This window comes from Mus pahari, chromosome 5, assembly GCF_900095145.1.
Source record: "Mus pahari chromosome 5, PAHARI_EIJ_v1.1, whole genome shotgun sequence".
NCBI classification, from domain to species: Eukaryota; Metazoa; Chordata; class Mammalia; order Rodentia; family Muridae; genus Mus; species Mus pahari.
The window spans coordinates 91,788,561-91,806,865 of record NC_034594.1 but is presented as its reverse complement, the minus strand read 5'-3'; the positions used below and the strand labels follow the sequence as shown (position 1 = coordinate 91,806,865).

The 18,305-nt window shown below is 37.3% G+C and overlaps 1 protein-coding gene across 1 annotated transcript in view; it reads right to left on the bottom strand.

The window, feature by feature from the left end:
* LOC110322417 (zinc finger protein 665-like) overlaps positions 1-18,305 on the bottom strand; it is a 26,578-nt gene that overhangs the window by 1,569 nt on the left and 6,704 nt on the right. The window contains 1 exon segment of the mRNA XM_029538685.1: positions 14-1,695. Coding sequence (XP_029394545.1) covers positions 14-1,695 — 1,682 coding nt within the window.

Here is an 18,305-nt window from a genome sequence, read left to right as displayed (position 1 = left end):
GCTTCTCTCCTATATGAAATCTGTAGTGAACTTGAAGACTTGAAGATCTAGTAAAAGATTTGTCACATTCATTACATTTGAAAGGCTTCTCTCCTGTATGGATTCGGTAGTGAACTTGAAGTTTTGATGATAGGCTAAAAGATTTGCCACATTCATTACATTTGTAAGGATTTTCTCCTGTATGAACCCTTTGGTGAGTTTTAAGCTGTGAGTTCTGTGTAAAAGATTTGCCACATTCATTACATTTGTAAGGCTTTTCTCCTGTATGAACCCTTTGGTGAGTTTTAAGCTGTGAGTTCTGTGTAAAAGATTTGCCACATTCATTACATTTGTAAGGCTTCTCTCCTTTATGGATTCTGTAGTGAACTTGAAGTTTTGAAGATCTGGTAAAAGGTTTCCCACATTCATTACATCTGTATGACTTATTTTCTGTAGGGATTCTGTAATTAACCTGTAGTTTTGTGGACTGTCTAAAAGACTTTCCAGAGTTATTAGATTTTTGAAGTCTTTCTCCAGTACAGATTTCATGGCAAACTTCAAGACACGAGGAACCTGTACAGAATTTTTCACATTCATTATATTTGTAAGGTGTCTCTCGGGTAGGAGTTCTATAGTACGCTTGAAGATTTGAGGACAGGATAAATGATTTCACATATTTATTACACTTACATGCTTTCTGTTCTCTGTGGAAGTTTAAAGATTCATGTGAGGCATCCCTGTGTATGTCACACATGTATCTCTTGTAATCTCCATTAATCCATGTTCTAGTATACCATCTATCAATTAAACATTCATTCAAAATGGTATTCTTCTTTTCATTTATATAAAGTTTCTCTGTGGTTTGCTGATGCAAAGAAGACTGGGAGCAGTGATTAGAGATAGCCATTTTTCTATGTTTGCTATGTTGATATTCTGGAATATAGCTGCTTATCTTATTTTCACGTGGATTTGTTTTACAAGTAGAATCATGTAAGAAGACATTACCTTGGTAAAATATCTCTCCATATTGATTGCTTTGATAATAAATTAATAAAGGATTCTTAACATAACCTATATTAATATCATTTATTGTATTGGAGTTTTTACAGTTACCTCCCACATCATATCTTCCATGTTTCATTGCATCCATAAACTTGTTCTTATGTTGATCTACATCATTGAACATGTCCCTGAGTAGATTTTGAGGGAACTGCCATAAATTTTGAGAAGAATATCCTTCACCTTGATGACATTTAGTGCCTTTTTCGCTGCTCCACATTTGTTCATAAAGCATTGAAGCACTGTTTAATCTCATATTACATGATATATCCATCAAGAAACACACTTCACTCACCCAAACGTCACTTTGTAAATTTTGTATATTTCTGTGTAGAATTGAGTTGTGCTTTAAAACTTGTGATTTTTTTCTTAGAGAATCCTCTAGTTCTGAAAATGAGAGTGACCTAGACTGAATTCGTTCAGGGGAAGTTAGGGCTTCTTGATCATTTTCAGAAATAAAACCGATGTGCTTTTCAAATTGATCATTTACATAATCATATATTTCACACTCTGTACTATCACCTCTACATTCCCAGAACTTCTTTATATATAGTTCTAAAAGGCTACTACATCCAAATCTTCGTGTTATTTTGTTCTGGAAGTAATCCTGTGTACATGCTTTGTGGAATACCTTCTTGGTATAATCATATGACAAAACTGAAAGTAATGAAAAAAATCATTATATGAAATTTTGGAGTTAGGTGAAAACTATACACATCCATAATGCATGAAATAACACCAATCTGAGGATCATAGAAAAACAGTGCAGAAGTGCAGCTATTTTCTTCCAAAGACACAATTTTATAAACATAATGGATATTAGAAGATATTTCATGAAATATGCCATATATCATATAATATTATGAATATGATAATTATTCATTATAACATTATAACACGAAACAAAATTGGTGGAACTATCATATGTTAATTAATAAAACTTCTTCCCTCTGTGAAAATGAATCTTAAACATGGAAATAAATCTTTACAATGACAAAATGGCAAAAATTAGGACCTACAATACTTCTTTTAGGACTTAATGCTAATGCAATATAAAGCAATGGATTTAAAATCAGAGGGAATATTTATAAGAAAACTAGGAAAGATAAATGTTAAAACCTTAAGTGCTCCAACATCCCATAAAGACATTTGCTCAGTGATGTTCATAGCAGCTTTATTTGTAAAAGCCACAAATTATAAACATGGAAACCTCATCTGAAGAATGGATTAAGAAAATGTGGTACAACTACACTGTTGTGGATAGCCTTGGGGCTAATTACATTTGATATTAATTCCATTCTCCTGTGAGGGACTGCAAACAAGGAATGAGACAACACTCAGGTGATATCCTGTAAATCTGCTTCTAACCTTAATTTTTAAAATAAAGGAGAACTGATGATTGGGCAGATAAAGGAAAGGTGTGGTGGAAGGTTAGGAGAGAGAAGGTGGAGTAAGTGAAGGGGGAGAGGACTTAGAGGCGGAGGAAGAAGAAGAAGAAAAGTGGAGCAGAAGCACATGGCCTAGAGAATCTGCAAGTTATAAAGGTACTCATAGATGTGGAAGATGGTAGTGTGGCAGTAGATCTGCCCAATCTAGGCACATAACACCTATTCATATTAATTAAGTCATGTATTCATTGCTGGGGCCTATTTGAGCTGAAGAATTACTGCAACATTACACAATGGAATACTGTTCAGGTATGAAAAACAAAGACCTCATGAACTTTGAAGTCAAATGGATATAACTTGTGAATATCATCCTGTTTGAGATAACCCAGACCCCAAACAATATACATGGTATATACTCACTTACAAATATGAAAAACATGTACTGTATTACACTCCTATGACCAAAAGACCCTTCAAATTAATGAATGACCAACCAATGAAGCCTGAATTATACTGAGAATAGAGAATAAAATAGCCATAATAGGCAGACTGAGAAAGGGAACTGGGAGAATGGGTGGGTTAGGGATGGGAATGTGGGTTTCAAGATCAGGCTTAAAGAAGTACATGACAGAAGGATTGATGCTTGTGAAAATAAATGGAAATCTGTAATTGATGGTGGTCATGGGGGCATCTCCCAGATGATATAGATACCAAAGATAAGGGAGGAATCAAGGAATCAATAGGGGTGACCTTAGCTGTGACTGACTCTAGGAGATATGGAAACTGAAGAGGCCATCTCCTGTGTTCATGCATGAATGCAAATAGAGTGTTAGATATACTAACCCACCTAGAAACCTTTCAAGTCAAAATTTATCCTGTCTACAAGAAATGCAGGCATTGGGGATCCAGTAGAAACTAAGGGAATATCTACCTAATAACTGCATGAAATTGAGACTCTTCCCATGTGCAAGCCCAGTCCATGATATTATAAATGATACTCTGTTATGCTTGCAGACAGGAGCATGTTGTCCTCTGAGATGCTAAACCCTAGCAGCTGACTCAGATAGATACAGATACCCTCAGAGAAATAGTGAATGATTCTTGGGGACACTTATGGAAGAATAGGAGGTAGTACTGTGTGTCCCAAAAAGGATAGGACCTCTACAGGAAGAGCAACAGAGTCGAGTACTTGGACCTTTGAGTCTTTAAGAATCCAAACAACTAACCAAAGACCATGCATAGACTGGACCTAGGCATATATGTAGTAGGTGTGCATCTTGTCCTTCATATTGGTCCTGAACAACTTGAATGTGGGTATCCCAAGATTTGTGTACATGGGATATGTTTATATATCTGGGTTGCCTTGTCTGGCCCTGTTGAGAGAGGGAGCAACCAGTCAGGCAGGGAATTGAAGTGCCAGATTGGGGTTTTACCCAGGAGTACCCAATCTCTTAAAAGTAGCAGTGGATAGGGGATGGGGGAAGTATTGTAGGATGGGGTTAATGGGAGTGAGGCAATGATCCATATGCAAAGTGAATTAGTAAAAAACAAATTAAAAATAGGATATGATATAAAAATTTTTAAAAATTAAGATAAATATATGATAAAATCTTACATATATCAGGTTAAAAAAAAAACATATCAGGCAGATAAGAATAGAGGATTTTAAGGGTCCTTCCTGCTTCCATCTTCACCCAGGAGGTGAGGCTATTCCATAGCCCTCTGTGTACAGGTCTTGCCAGGAAAGACCTGGTCTCCCAGAAGTCTGGACACAGTCTTTCAGACACACAGGAGGAACTAGCTCCAGCCAATACAGCAAGAAAATCTAACACCAGAGATAAGCAGATGGTGAAAGACAAATGCAAGAATCTTACCAACAGAAAGCAAGACTACTTGGCATGATCATAACCCAGCACTTCTACCACTATCAAGTCCTGAATATTCCAACAAACCAAAAGCAAGGTCCAGGTTTAAAATCATATGTCATGATGCTGATAGAGGATTTTAAGAAGGATATAAATAACTCACTTAAAGAAATAAAGAAGAAAACAAGTAAAAAGTTAGAAGCCCTTAAAAAGGAAACACAAAATCGCTTACAGAATTTCAGGAGAACACTGGTAAATAGGTAGAAGACTTTAAAGAGAAACACAAATGTCCCTTAAAGAATTATAGGAAAACACAGGTGCACATGAAGAAGCCCTTAAAGAGGAAACACAAAAATCCTTAAAGGAATTATAGGAAAACACAAGAAAAAGGTGAAGGAATTGATCAAAATTACCCAGGATCTAAAAATGGAAGTAGAAACAATTAAGAAATGACAAAAGGAAACAACTCTGGAGATAGAAATCCTAGGAAAGAAGTCAGGAACCATAGATGTGAGCATAAGCAACAGAATACAAGAGATGGAAGAGAGACTCTCAGGTGCAGAAGATTCCATAGAAAACATTGACATAGCAATCAAAGAAAATGTGAAATGCAAAAAGATCCTAACCCAAAACATCCAGGAAATCCAGGATACAATGAGAAGACCAAACCTATGGATAATAGGTATAGACAAGAAGGAAGATTTCCAACTTACAGGGCCAATAAATGTCTTCAAAAAAATTATAGAAGAAAACTTCCCAAATTTAAAGAAAGAGATGCCCATAAACATATAAGAAACCTACAGAACTCCAAATTGTTTGGACCAAAACAGAAATCCCTCCTGTCACATAATAATCAAAACACCAAATGCACGAAACAACGAAAGAACATTAAAAGCACTTAGGGGAAAAGGTCAAGTAACATATAAAGGTAGACCTATCAGAATTACACCTGACCTCTCCCCAGAGACTATGAAAGCCAGAAGGTCCTGGGCAGATGTCATAAGAATGCTAAAAGAAAACACATGACAGCATAGGCTACTATACCCATCAAAACTCACAAATCAGCATAGCTGGTAGAACTAAGGTATTCCATGACAAAACCAAATTTTAACGATATCTTTCTATGAATCCAGCCCATCAAAGGATAATAAAGGAAAAACTCCAACACAGGGGGAAAAACTACTCCCTAGAAAAGGCAGGAAAGTAATCTTTCAACAAACTTAAAAGAATATATCCACATGAACTGAATTCCAACTCTAAAGAGAAAAACAACAGGAAGCAACAATTACTCTTCCTTTACATCTCTTAATATCAGTGGACTCAATTGTCCAACAAAAAGACATAGACTAAAAGGCTGGTTATGTAAACGGGACCCAATATTTTGCTACATTCAAAACCCCCACCTCAGCGACAAAGACAGACACTACCTCAGATTTAAAGGATGGAAAATAAATTTTCCAAGCAAATGGTCCCAAGAAAAAGCTGGAGTAGCCATTATATCAAATAAAATTGACTTTCAAATTAAAGTTACAAAAAACAAACAAACAAACAAAAAAACAAGACAAGAAGGGAGACTTCATACTCATAAAATATAAAATCAACCAAGATGAACTCTTAATTTGGAACGTCTATGCTCCAAATACAAGGGCATCTACATTCATTAAAGAAACTTTAGTAAAGCACAAAGGACATATTGTACTATATGCAATAATAGTGGGTGACTTCATCCCACTCTCATCCGTGGACAGATCATGGAAACAGAAATTACCATTCCCAGCAAGCCTAATCCTACTTACTCTGTCCTGTCGTGTTCCTGTTCTCAGGAATCTATCTGCCTCTACGATCATGAACAAAAAACTTAGTTGGGTAGCATCGTCTGTGACGACCACTCTGTAAGCTTTTTATCTTCTTCCTCAGAAATTCTGTAACAAGTTGGCTCACTAGGTACCTGATTTTGTTTCTTTCCACTAGAGAAATCCTAATCATGATAAACAACTTCAGTGAAGTAGCTGGATATAAAATTAAATCAAACAAATCAGTGGCCTTTCTCGACACAAAGGGTAAACAGACCGAGAAAGAAATTAGGGAAACACCATCTTTCACAGTAGTCACAAATAATATTTAATACCTTGGTGTGACACTAACTAAGAAAGTCAAAGATCTGTATGATAAGAACTTCCAAGCCTCTGAAGAAAGAAAGTGGCGTACACCTTTAATCCGAGCACTCGGGAGGCAGAAGCAGGTGGATTTCTGAGTTTGAGGCCAGTCTGGTCTACAGAGTGAGTTCCAGGATAGCCAGGGCTACACAGAGAAATCCTGTCTCAAAAAAACCAAACAAACAAAAAAATGGTTATTTTGCAGAAAGTAATGTACAAATTCAATGCAATTCCCATCAAAATTGCTTCATCCAGGGATGCAAAGATGGTTCAATATATGGAAATCCATCAATGTAATCCACTATATAAACAAACTGAAAAACAAAACCCACATGATCATCTCTTTAGATGCTGAGAAAGTGTTTGACAAAATCTAATACGCATTCATGATAAACATCTTGGATAGAAGAGGAATTTAAGGCCCATACCTACAAATAATAAAAGCAATATACAGCAAACCAGAAGCCAGCATCAAACAAAATGGAGAGAAGGTTGAAGCAATCCCTCTAAAATCAGGGACTAGACAAGGCTGCCTACTTTCTCCCTACCTATTCAATATAATACCTGAAGTCCTATCCCAACCAATTAGGCAACAAAAAGATATCAAGGGGTAGAAATTGGAAAGGAAAAATTCAAAATATCACTATTTGCGAATGATATGATAGTATATATAAGTGACCCTTAAAATTCCACCAGAGAACTCTTAAATCTGATAAACAGCTTCAGTGCACTAGCTGGATATAAAATTAACTGAAACAAATCAGTGGACTGTCTCTACACAAAGGAACAGGCTGAGAAAGAAATTATGGAAACAACAGCCTTCACAATAGTCACAAATAATATAAAATAATTTGCTGTGAGTATAACTAAGGAAGTCAAAGATCTGTATAGAACTTAAAGTCTCTGAAGAAAGAAATCAAAGAAGATCTTAATAGATGGAAAGATCTCCCATGCTCATGGATTGGCAGGATTAATATAGTCAAAATGGCAATCCTGCCAAAAGCAATCTATAGATTCAATGCAATGCTCATCAAAATTCCAACTCAATTCTTCACTGAAGTAGAAAGGCCAATTTGCAAATTCATCTGGAATAATAAAAAACCTAGGATAGCAAAAACTATTCTCAACAATAAAAGAATCTCTGGGGGAATCACCATGCCTGACATCAAGCTGTACTACAGAGCAATTGTGATAAAAACTGCATGGTACTGGTAAATTGAAAGACAGACAGATCAATGCAATATAACTGAAGACCCAGAAAAGAACCCACACACCTATGGTCACTTGATTTTTGACAAAGGCACTAAAACCATCCATTGGAGAAAAGACAGCATTTTCAACAAATGGTACTAGCTTCACTGGCAGTTATCATGTAGAAGAATGGGAATTGATCCATTTTTATCTCCTTGTACAAACCTCAAGTCTAAGTGGATCAAGGAACTACACATAAAACCAGAGACACTAAAACTTATAGGGGAGAAAGTCTGGAAAAGCTGTGAAGCTATGGGCACAGGGGAAAATTTTTTGAACAGAACAGCAACGACTTGTGCTATAAGATCGAGAATCACCAAATGGGTCCTCATAAAATTGCAAAGCTTCTGTAAGGTTTCAATAAGACAAAAAGGCCACCAACAGATTGGGAAAGGATTTTTACCAATCCTAAATCTGATAGGGGACTAATATCCAATATACACCAAGAACTCAAGAATCTGGACTCCATGAAATCAAATAACCCCATTAAAAAATGAGGCACAGTGGTAAACAAATAATTCTCAACTGAGGAATACCAAATGACCTGTAAAAATGTTCAACATCCTTAATCATCAGGGAAATGCAAATAAAAACAACCCTGAGATTCTACTTCACAGCAGTCAGACTAGCTAAGATCAAAAATGGAGGTGACAGCAGTTGGTGGCAAGGATGTGGAGAAAGGTGAACACTCCAATTGCTGGTGTGATTGCAAGCTGGTACAACCACTCTGGTAATCAGTCTGGATGTTCCTTAGAAAATTGGACATAATACTACTGGAGGATCCAGCAATACCACTCCTGGACATATACCCAGAAGATCTTCCAACTGGTAATAAGAACAAATGCTCCACTATGTTCATAGAAGCCTTATTTATAATAGCCAGAAGCTGGAAAGAATCCAGATGTCCCTCAACAGAGGAATGGATAAAGAAAATGTGGTACATTTACACAATGGAGTACTATTCAGCATTAAAAACAATAAATTTATGAAATTTTTAGGCAAATGGATGGATCTGGAGGATATCATCCTGAGTGAGGTACCCCAATCACAAAAGTACTCACATGATATGCACTGATGAATGGACTAAGCCCAGAAAATTAGAATACCCAAGATACAATTTGCAAAACACATGAAACTCAAGAAGAAGGAAGACCAAAGTGTATATACTTAGATCCTTCTTAGAAGGTGGAAGAAAATACCCATGGAAGGAGTTACAGAGACAAAGTTTGGAGTAGAGACTGAAGGAATGTCAATCCAGAGACTGCCCCACCTGGGAGTCCATCCAATAAACAACCACCAAGCACAGAAATTATTGCAGATGTCAACAAGAGCTTGATGAAAGCAACCTGATATAGCTGTCTCCTGCGAGTCTCTGCTAGTGCCTGACTAATACAGAACTGGATGTTCACAGTCATCCTTTGGACAGTGCACAGGGTCCCCATTGAAGGAGCTAGAGAAAGAACCCAAGGAGTTGAAATATGCAGACCTATAAGAGGAACAACAATTTGAACTAACCAGTACCCCCCAGAGCTACCTTCGACTAAACCACTAATCAAAGAAAACACATGGAGGGACTGGTGGCTCTGGCTGCATTTGTAGCAGAGCATGGCCTAGTCTGTCAAAAATGGGTCCTAGGTCCTGTGAAGGTTCTATGGCCCAGTAGAGGAGAATGCCAGGGCCAGGAAGCAGGAGAGGGTAGGTTGTGGCACAGGGAGAGGAAGGAGAGGTTAGGGGATTTTCAGAAGGAAAATTAGAAAAAAGATAACATTTGAAAAGGAAATAAAGAAAATATCAATAATAAAAAAAAGAAATAGAAATAGTCATTAATAGTATCCCAAACAAAAAATGCCTAGGACAAGATGGGTTTGGTACAGAGTTCTTTCAGACCTTCAAAGAAGACATAACAACAATACTTTTCTTTTCTTTTCTTTTTTTTTTTAAATTATTTTCTTTATTTACATTTCAAATGCTATCCAGAAAGTTTCCTATACCCCCCCCCCCACCTCTGCTCCCCTACCCACCGACTCCCACTACTTGGCCCAGGCCTTGCCTACAACAATACTTTTCAAACTATTCCACAAAAAGAAACAGAAGGTACTCTACCCAATTAGTTCTATGAAGCCACAATTACTCTGATACCTAAACCACACAAAAACTCAATAAGGAAACAGAACTTCAGACCAATTTTCCCTATGAATATTGATGCAAAAATACTCAATAAAATTCTTGCAAACTGAATCCAAAGACGCATCAAAACGTTCATCCCTCATGATCAAGTAGACTTCATCCCTGAGCTGCTGGGATGATTCAGTATATGGAAATCCATCAATTTAATCCTCTATATAAATAAACTCAAAGAAAAAAACCACATAATCATCACATTAGATGCTGAAAAAGCATTTGATAAAATCCAACACACATTCATGATAAAAAGTCAGAAAGATCAGGAATTCAAAGCCTATATCTAGATGTAGTAATCACAATATACAGTAAACCAGTAGCCAAAACCAAATTAAATGGAGAGAAACTTGAAGCAATCCCACTAAAATCAGTTTCTAGACAAGGATTCCCACTTTCTCACTAACTATTCAATATAGTTCTTGAAGTTCTGGGTAGAGCAATTAGAAAAGAAAAGTTGGTCAAAGTGTTCAAAGTAGAGGAAGGACTCAAACTATCACTACTTGTAGATAATATTATAGTATACTTAAATGACCCCAAAAATTCCATCAGAGAAATCCTAAATCTGATAAGCATGTACAGCAAAGTAGTTGGATACAAAATAAACACAAACAAATCAGTAGCCTTCTTCTGCACAAAGCGTAAACAGACTGAGGAAAAAAATAGGGGAAACAACACCTTTCACAATACTCACAAGTAATATAAAATACCTTGTTGTGATTCTAACTAAGAAGTAAAAAAATCTGTATAAAACTTCAAGTCTCCGAAGAAAGAAATCGAAAAAGATCTCAGAAGATAGACTTTCCATGCTCATGAATTGACAGGATTAATATTGTAAAAATGACCATGTTGCTGAAGCAATCTACAAATTCAATGCAATCCCCATCAAAATTCCAAGTTAATTCTTTACAGAATTAGAAAGAGCAATTTGCAAATTCATCTAGAATAACAAAAAACATAGGAAAGCAAAAATTATTCTTGGCAATAAAACAAATTCTCATGGAATCGTAGTCCCTGACCTCAGGCTGTACTACAGAAAAATTGTGATTAAAAAAATCAATGGGGGCTAGTGAGATGGCTCAGTGGGTAAGAGCACCCGACTGCTCTTCCGAAGGTCCGGAGTTCAAATCCCAGCAACCACATGGTGGCTCACAACCATCCGTAACAAGATCTGACGCCCTCTTCTGGAGTGTCTGAAGAGAGCTACAGTGTACTTATGTATAATAAATAAATAAATCTTTAAAAAAAATCAATGGTATTGGTACAGTTAAAGGCAGCTAGTTGAACAGAAATTAACCCACATGTGTATGTTTACTTGATCTTTGACAAAGGAGCTAAAACCATCCAGTGGAAAAAAGACAGCATTTTCAACAAATGATGCTGGCTCAACTGGCAGTTAGCATATAGTAGAATGCAAATTGAACCATTCTTATCTCCTTGTAGAAAGATCAATTCCAAGGGTAACAAGGAACTCCACATAAAACAAGAGACAGTGAAAGTTATAGAGAAGAAAGTGGGGAAGATCTCGAACATATGGGCATAGCGGAAAAATTACTGAACAGAACACCAATGGCTTATGCTTTTAGCTCAAGAATTGACAAATGGGACCTCATAAAATTGCCAATCTTGTGTAAGGCAAAGGACCCTGTTAATAGGACAAAGCTGTAACCAACAGATTTGGAAAAGATCTTTACCAATACTAAAGCCAGTAGAGGGCTAATATCCAGTATACACAAAGAACTCAAGAAGTTAGACTCCAGAGAACCAAATAACCCTATTAAAAATGGGGTACAGAACTAAACAAAGAATTCTCCACTAATATTGAATGGCTGAGAAGCACCAATTTTTTTTTTTCAATATCCTTAGTCATCAGAGAAATGCAAGTTAAAACATCAATGAGATTCCACCTCACACCAGTCAGAATAGCTAAGATCAAAATCTCAGGTAACAGCAGATGCTAGCAAGGATGTGGAGTAAGAGGAACACTCCTCCATTGTTGGTGGAATTGCAAGGTGGTAGAACAACTATGGAAATTAGTTTGGCAGTTCCTCAAAAAACTGGGCATAGTCCTACCTGAGGACCCAGCAATACCACTCCTGAGCATATACTCAGAAGATGCTCCAACATGCAATAAGGACACATGCTACATTATGCTCATAGCAGCCTTATTTATAATAGCCAGAAGCTGGGAAGAACCCAGATGTCTCTCAACAGAGGAATGGATAAAGAAAATGTGGTACATTTGCACAGCGGAGTACTACTCAGCTTTTAAAAACAATGAATATATGAAACTCATAGGCAAATGGATGGAACTAGAAAACACCACTGAGTGAGGTAACACTATTACAAAAGAACACACTTAATGTGCACACACTGATAAGGAGATATTAGTTAAATAGCTCAGAATACCCAAGTTACAATTCAGAAACCACAGGAAACTGAAGAAGAAGGAACACCAAAGTGTGGATACTTAAATCCTTCTTAGAAGGGGGAACAAAATACCCATGGAAGGGGTTACAGAGACAAAGTGTTGAGCAGATACTAAAGGAGTAACCACACAGAGACTGCCGCACCTGGGGATCCATCCCATATACAATCACCAAATCCAGACACTATTGTGGATGTCAACAAGTGCTTGCTGGCAGGAGCCTGATATAGCTGTTTCCTGACTGGCTCTGTCAGTACCTGGCTACTACAGAAGTGGATGATCACAGCCATCAATTGGATAGAGCATAGGGTCTTCAATGAAGGAGCTAGAGAAAGGACCCAAGGAGCTGAAGAGTTTGGCAGCTCCATAGGAGGAACAACAATATGAATTCTCCAGTACTCCACAGCTCCTAGTGACTAAACCACCAATCAAAGAGTACACATAGTGAAACTGATGGCTCTAGCTGCATATGTAGCAGAGGATGGCCTATTCAGTAATCATAGGGAGGAGAGGCCCATGGTCCCTTGAAGGCTCTATACCCCAGTGTAGGGGAATGCCAGGGCCAGGACATGGGAGTGAGCAGGTTGGTGAGCAGAGTGAGGGGAAAAGGGATAGGGATTTTTCAGTCTGTATCAATTCCTACAATCCCAGATGTCTGGAGCCATCAGGAAACACAAGCTCTGACTTCCTTCCCAGAGGCCTTCCAACACTTTGGACATCCAGAATTCTGGACCTATCTCAGACTACATTCTCTTCCTGAAACCCTGGAAGCCTGCTGCCACCCATGGATTAACATTGTCTACCTAAAATCCCTGAGGCCTTAGGCTTCCAGTAACTACCAGCTAGACCTGTAGTCCCAGAGTCCCATATCTAACTGCAAGGCCTGTAAACACCAGAGACCTCCAGATGGCCTAAAGTCTATGAAAATACATAATCAACTTAACTGAGGGCATTATAGTATTACTACAACTTACCTATCCTACAACACTTTATATCCTCGCAATCCTGAAGTATAAGAAAATGACCTTAAATCTAATCTGATGAAGAGGATGGAGGGTTTTTAAAAATAAATAAATAAATTTTATTTACAGAGATTTACTTAAAATATAATAGAAAATATAATTAAATTAGTTGATGGTCTTAAAATGAAGCAAAATTAATACTAAGAAGCATAGCACAATACATTCAAATAAATAAAGAAAATGAATAAAAAGTTTAAGGTATGAACAGTAAAATAGGAACAATGTAGAGTACACAACCTGACAATCATGGAAACATAAAATCTAGAAAAAGGATTAGGAGCCCTAGACATAAGAATCATCAACACAACATAAGAGAAGGCTTAGAAGATACAATAGAAACTTTACTACAGAGATTCAGTCCTTTATCATCAAGACAAGAGTATGGCAGCAGCTAGAAATGCATGACATAGGAGGAGTTGAGAGTTCTACATATTCTTCAGGTCAATAGGAGACAACTGATGTCCAGGCAGCTAGGACTAGGGTGTTAAAGCTGATGCCCACAGTGACACACCCACTTCAACAAGGCAAAAACTCCTCTCCTGATAGTGTTATACTTTAGCCTAAGCACATACAGTCCATCAGAGTGTAGAATAGTCTTGAATGTAATGGTACAGGAGACAACATATTGAGCACAACTGCAATCTCTCAGGTTCTAAGATCAACATTTTTTAAATGGAATCTTCTAAAGCTAAAATGTGACTGCAAGGTAAACAATACCATTAATAAGATGAAATGGCAGACTATGGACTGTGAAGAGGACTACATGACCCCTGCATTTGACAGATGACTAATATCCAAATATATCAAGAACTCAAGCAATTAGATAAGAACAAACAAAACAATCCAACTAAAATTGGGGTACAGATCTAAAAAGAAAATTATGAGCAGAGGAATATCTAATGACTGAGACATGTATTTATTTATGTATTTATTTATTTTTTATAGGAGGGCAGTCAGGGAATACTGCAGCCTGAAGTTTATTGAGTACAGCCTTTTTATACTCCACAGTGCTGTGGGGAGCAAAAATACAGGATAGCAGAAACAATTGCTGATATTTACACAGGATATCTGTCTTTTATTTTTAATTTGTATTATTTTTTATTTTATTTTATTAGATATTTTCTTTATTGATATTTCAAATGCTATCCTGAAAGTTCCCTATATCATCAACCCGCCCTGCTCTCCTACCCACCCGCTCCCACATCTTGGCACTGGCGTTCCCCTGTACTGGGGCATATAAAGTTTGCAAGACCTAGGAGCCTTTCTTCCCAATGATGGCTGACTAGGCCATCTTCTGCTACATATGCAGCTAGAGACATGAGCTCTGGGGGTACTGGTTAGTTCATATTGTTGTTCCACCTATAGGGTTGCAGACCCCTTTAACTCCTTGGGTACTTTCTCTAGCTCCTCCATTGGGGGCCCTNTGTTCCATCCNATAGATGACTGTGAGCATCCANTTCTNTATTTGCCAGGCACTGGCATAGCCTCANANGAGACAGCTATATCAGGGTCCCTTCAGCAAAATCTTGCTGGCATATGCAATAGTATATGGGTTTGGTGACTGTTTATGGGATAGATCCGTGGATGGGGTAGTCTCTGGATAGTCCATCCTTTTGTCTTAGCTCCAAACTTTGTGTCTGTAACTCCTTTCATGGGTATTTTGTTCCCTATTCTAAGGAGGGATGAAGTATCTGCATATTGTTCTTCTTTCTTCTTGATTTTTCCTGTGTTTTGCAAATTGCATCTTGTATATTCTGTTTCTGGGCTAATATCCACTTATCAGTGAGTGCATATCTAGTGACTTCTTTTGTGATTGTGTTACCTCANTAAGGATGATATCCTCCAGATAAATCCATTTGCCCAAGAATTTCATAAATTCATTGTTTTTAATAGTACTTCATTGTGTAAAACTTCAGGGGACAACATATGCTGGTGAGGATGTAGAGAAAGAGGAACACTACTTCACTGCTGATAGGATTGCAAGCTATTCAACCACTCTGGAAGTCAGTCTGGTGGTTACTCAGAAAATTGGACATAGTACTACCAGAAGATCCAGTAATATCACTCTTGGGCATATACCCAGAAGATGTTCCAACTGGTAATAAGGACACATACGCCACTATGTTCATAGCAGCCTTTTTATAATAGCCAGAAGCTGGAAAGAACCCACATGTTCCTCAACGAAGGAATGGATACAGAAAATGTGGTAAACAGCTTCAGTGCAGTAGCTGGATATAAAATTAACTCAAACAAATCAATGGCCTTTCGACAACACAAGGGATAAACGGGCTGAGAAAGAAATTAGGGAAACAACACCCTTCACAATAGTCACAAATAATATAAAATATTTTGGTGTGACTGTAACTAAGGATGTGAAAGATCTGAATGGTAAGAACTTCAAGTCTATGAAGAAAGAAATCAAAGAAGATCTCAGAAGATGGAAAGATCTACCATGTTCAGGGATTGGCAGGTTTAATATAGTCAAAATGGATATCCCACCAAAAGGAAAATAAAGATTCAATGAAATCCCAATAAAAATTCCAACTCAATTCTTCACTGAAGTTGAAAGGGCAATTTGCAAATTCATCTGGAATAATAAAAAACCCAGAATAGCAAAAACTATTCTCAACAATAAAAGAACCTCTGGTGGAATCACCATGCCTGACCTTAAGCAGTACTACAGAGCAATTGTGGTGAAAACTCCATGGTACTGGTATAGAAACAGACAGGTAGATCAATGGAATAGAATTGAAGACCCAGAAATGAATCCACAAACCTATGGTCACTTGATCTTTGACAAGGGAGCTAAAACCATTCAGTGGAAAATTGATAGCATTTTCAACAAATGGTGCTGGCATAACTAGTGGTTATCATGTAGAAGAATGAGAATTAATCCATCCTTATATCCATGTACAAAGCTCAAGTCTAAGTGGATCCAAGAACTCCACATAAAACCAGAGACACTGAAATTTATAGAGGAGAAAGTGGGTAAAAACCTAAAAGATATGGGCACAGGGATAAAATTCCTAAACAGAACAGCAATGGCTCGTACTGTAAGATCAAGAATTGGGACCTCATAAAATTGCAAAGACAATTTTATGTAATTTTATGTCAATTTCCTGTAAGGAAAAAGACACTGTCAATAAGACAAAAAGGTCACCGATAATTGTGAAAGAATTTTTACCAAGCCAAAATCTGATAGGGAACTAATATCCAATATATACAAAGAGTTCAAGAAGCTGGACTCATGAAATTCAAATAACCCCATTAAAAAATGGGATACAGAGCTAAAGAAAAAATTCTCAACTGAGGATTACCGAATTGCTGAGAAGCACCTGAAAAAATATTCAACATCCTTAATCATCTAGGAAATGTGAATCAAAACAACCTTGAGTTCCTATGTCACAACACTCAGAATGGCTGAGACATTTAAACTAATGCTTAATATCTACACTCATCAGAGAAATACAAATCAAAACAACTCTGAGATTCCACCTTATGCCAATTAGAATGGCTAGGTTCAGTAACTCAAGCTAGAACACTCACTGACAAGGATGTGGAACATGGAAAACACCCTTCCATTGTTGTTAGATATGCAACTTGAACAGCTGAGCCCAGCATGGCCTTGGAGGAGACAGAGTGCCTTGGTCGCTACCTCTGGGACAAGTCCCAGGTTTGAGCATCCAGTAGTACTATTGGCTTCTTCAGGTATAAGACTTGTTTGTATAATAATGGACATATTTTCTTAATGCACTAGCAGTGGAGGACTCTTTCCTTCCAAGGAATGTCTTTCCTTTTTGGTTAATGACTGCAAGATAACTAAAAACAGCTCAAGTTCAGAAGTTGTAGTTACAGCTAATGTCATATCAAAATGGTAAACACTGAAATCTTGAGGATAGCCCTTGAGGCTTGGAAAAAGAGCTCTAAATATGTGATGTTGAAAAAATATATACTATCATATCATCCACAAATAGTGAGATTTTGACTTCTTCATTTCCAATATGTATCCCCTTGAACTTTTGCTGTCTAATTGTTCTAGCTAGGACTTCAAGTACTATATAGAATAGGTAAGGAAAGAGTGGGCAGTCTTGTCTAGTCCCTAATTTTAGAAGGATTGCTTCCATTTTCTCACCATTTAGTTTGATGTTGGCTACTGGTTTGCTGTAGATTGCTTTTATTATGTTTAGGTATGGGCCTTGAATCCCTGATATTTCTAAGACTTTTATCATGAAGGAGTGTTGGACTTGGTCAAATGCTTTCTCAGCATCTAAAGAGATGATCAGATGTTTTTTGCCTTTGAGTTTGTTTATATAGTGATCTACCTTGATGGATTTCCGTATATTGAACCATCCTTGCATCCCTGGGATGAAGCCTACCTACTTGATCATGACGGATTATCATTTTGAAGTGCTCTTTGATTAGGTTTGCAAGAATTTTATTGAGTATTTTTGCATCCCTATTCATAAGGGAAGTACCCCAGAGCTCCTTAGAACTAAACTACCTATAAATGCAACCTCATAAAATTGCAAAGGTTCTGTAAGGCAAAAGATACTGTCAATAAGACAAAAAGGCCACCAACAGATTGGGAAAGGAACTTTACCAATCCTAAATCAGATAGGGGACTAATATCCGTTATATATAAAGAACTCAAGAAGATGGACTCCAGAAAACCAAATTACCCCATTAAAAATGGGGCAAAGAACTAAACAAAGAATTCTCAACTGAGGAATATCAAATGGCTGAGAAACACCTCAAAAACTGTTCAACATCCTTAATCATCAGGGAAATGCAAATCAAAACAACCTTGAGATTCCACTTCACACCAGTCAGAATGGCTAAGATCAAAAATTCAGGTGACAGCAGATGGTGGTGAGTATGTGAAGAAAGAGGAATACTCCTCCATTGTTGGTGGGATTGCAAGCTTGTAAAACAACTCTGGAAATCAGTCTGACAGTTCCTCAGAAAATTGGACATAGTAC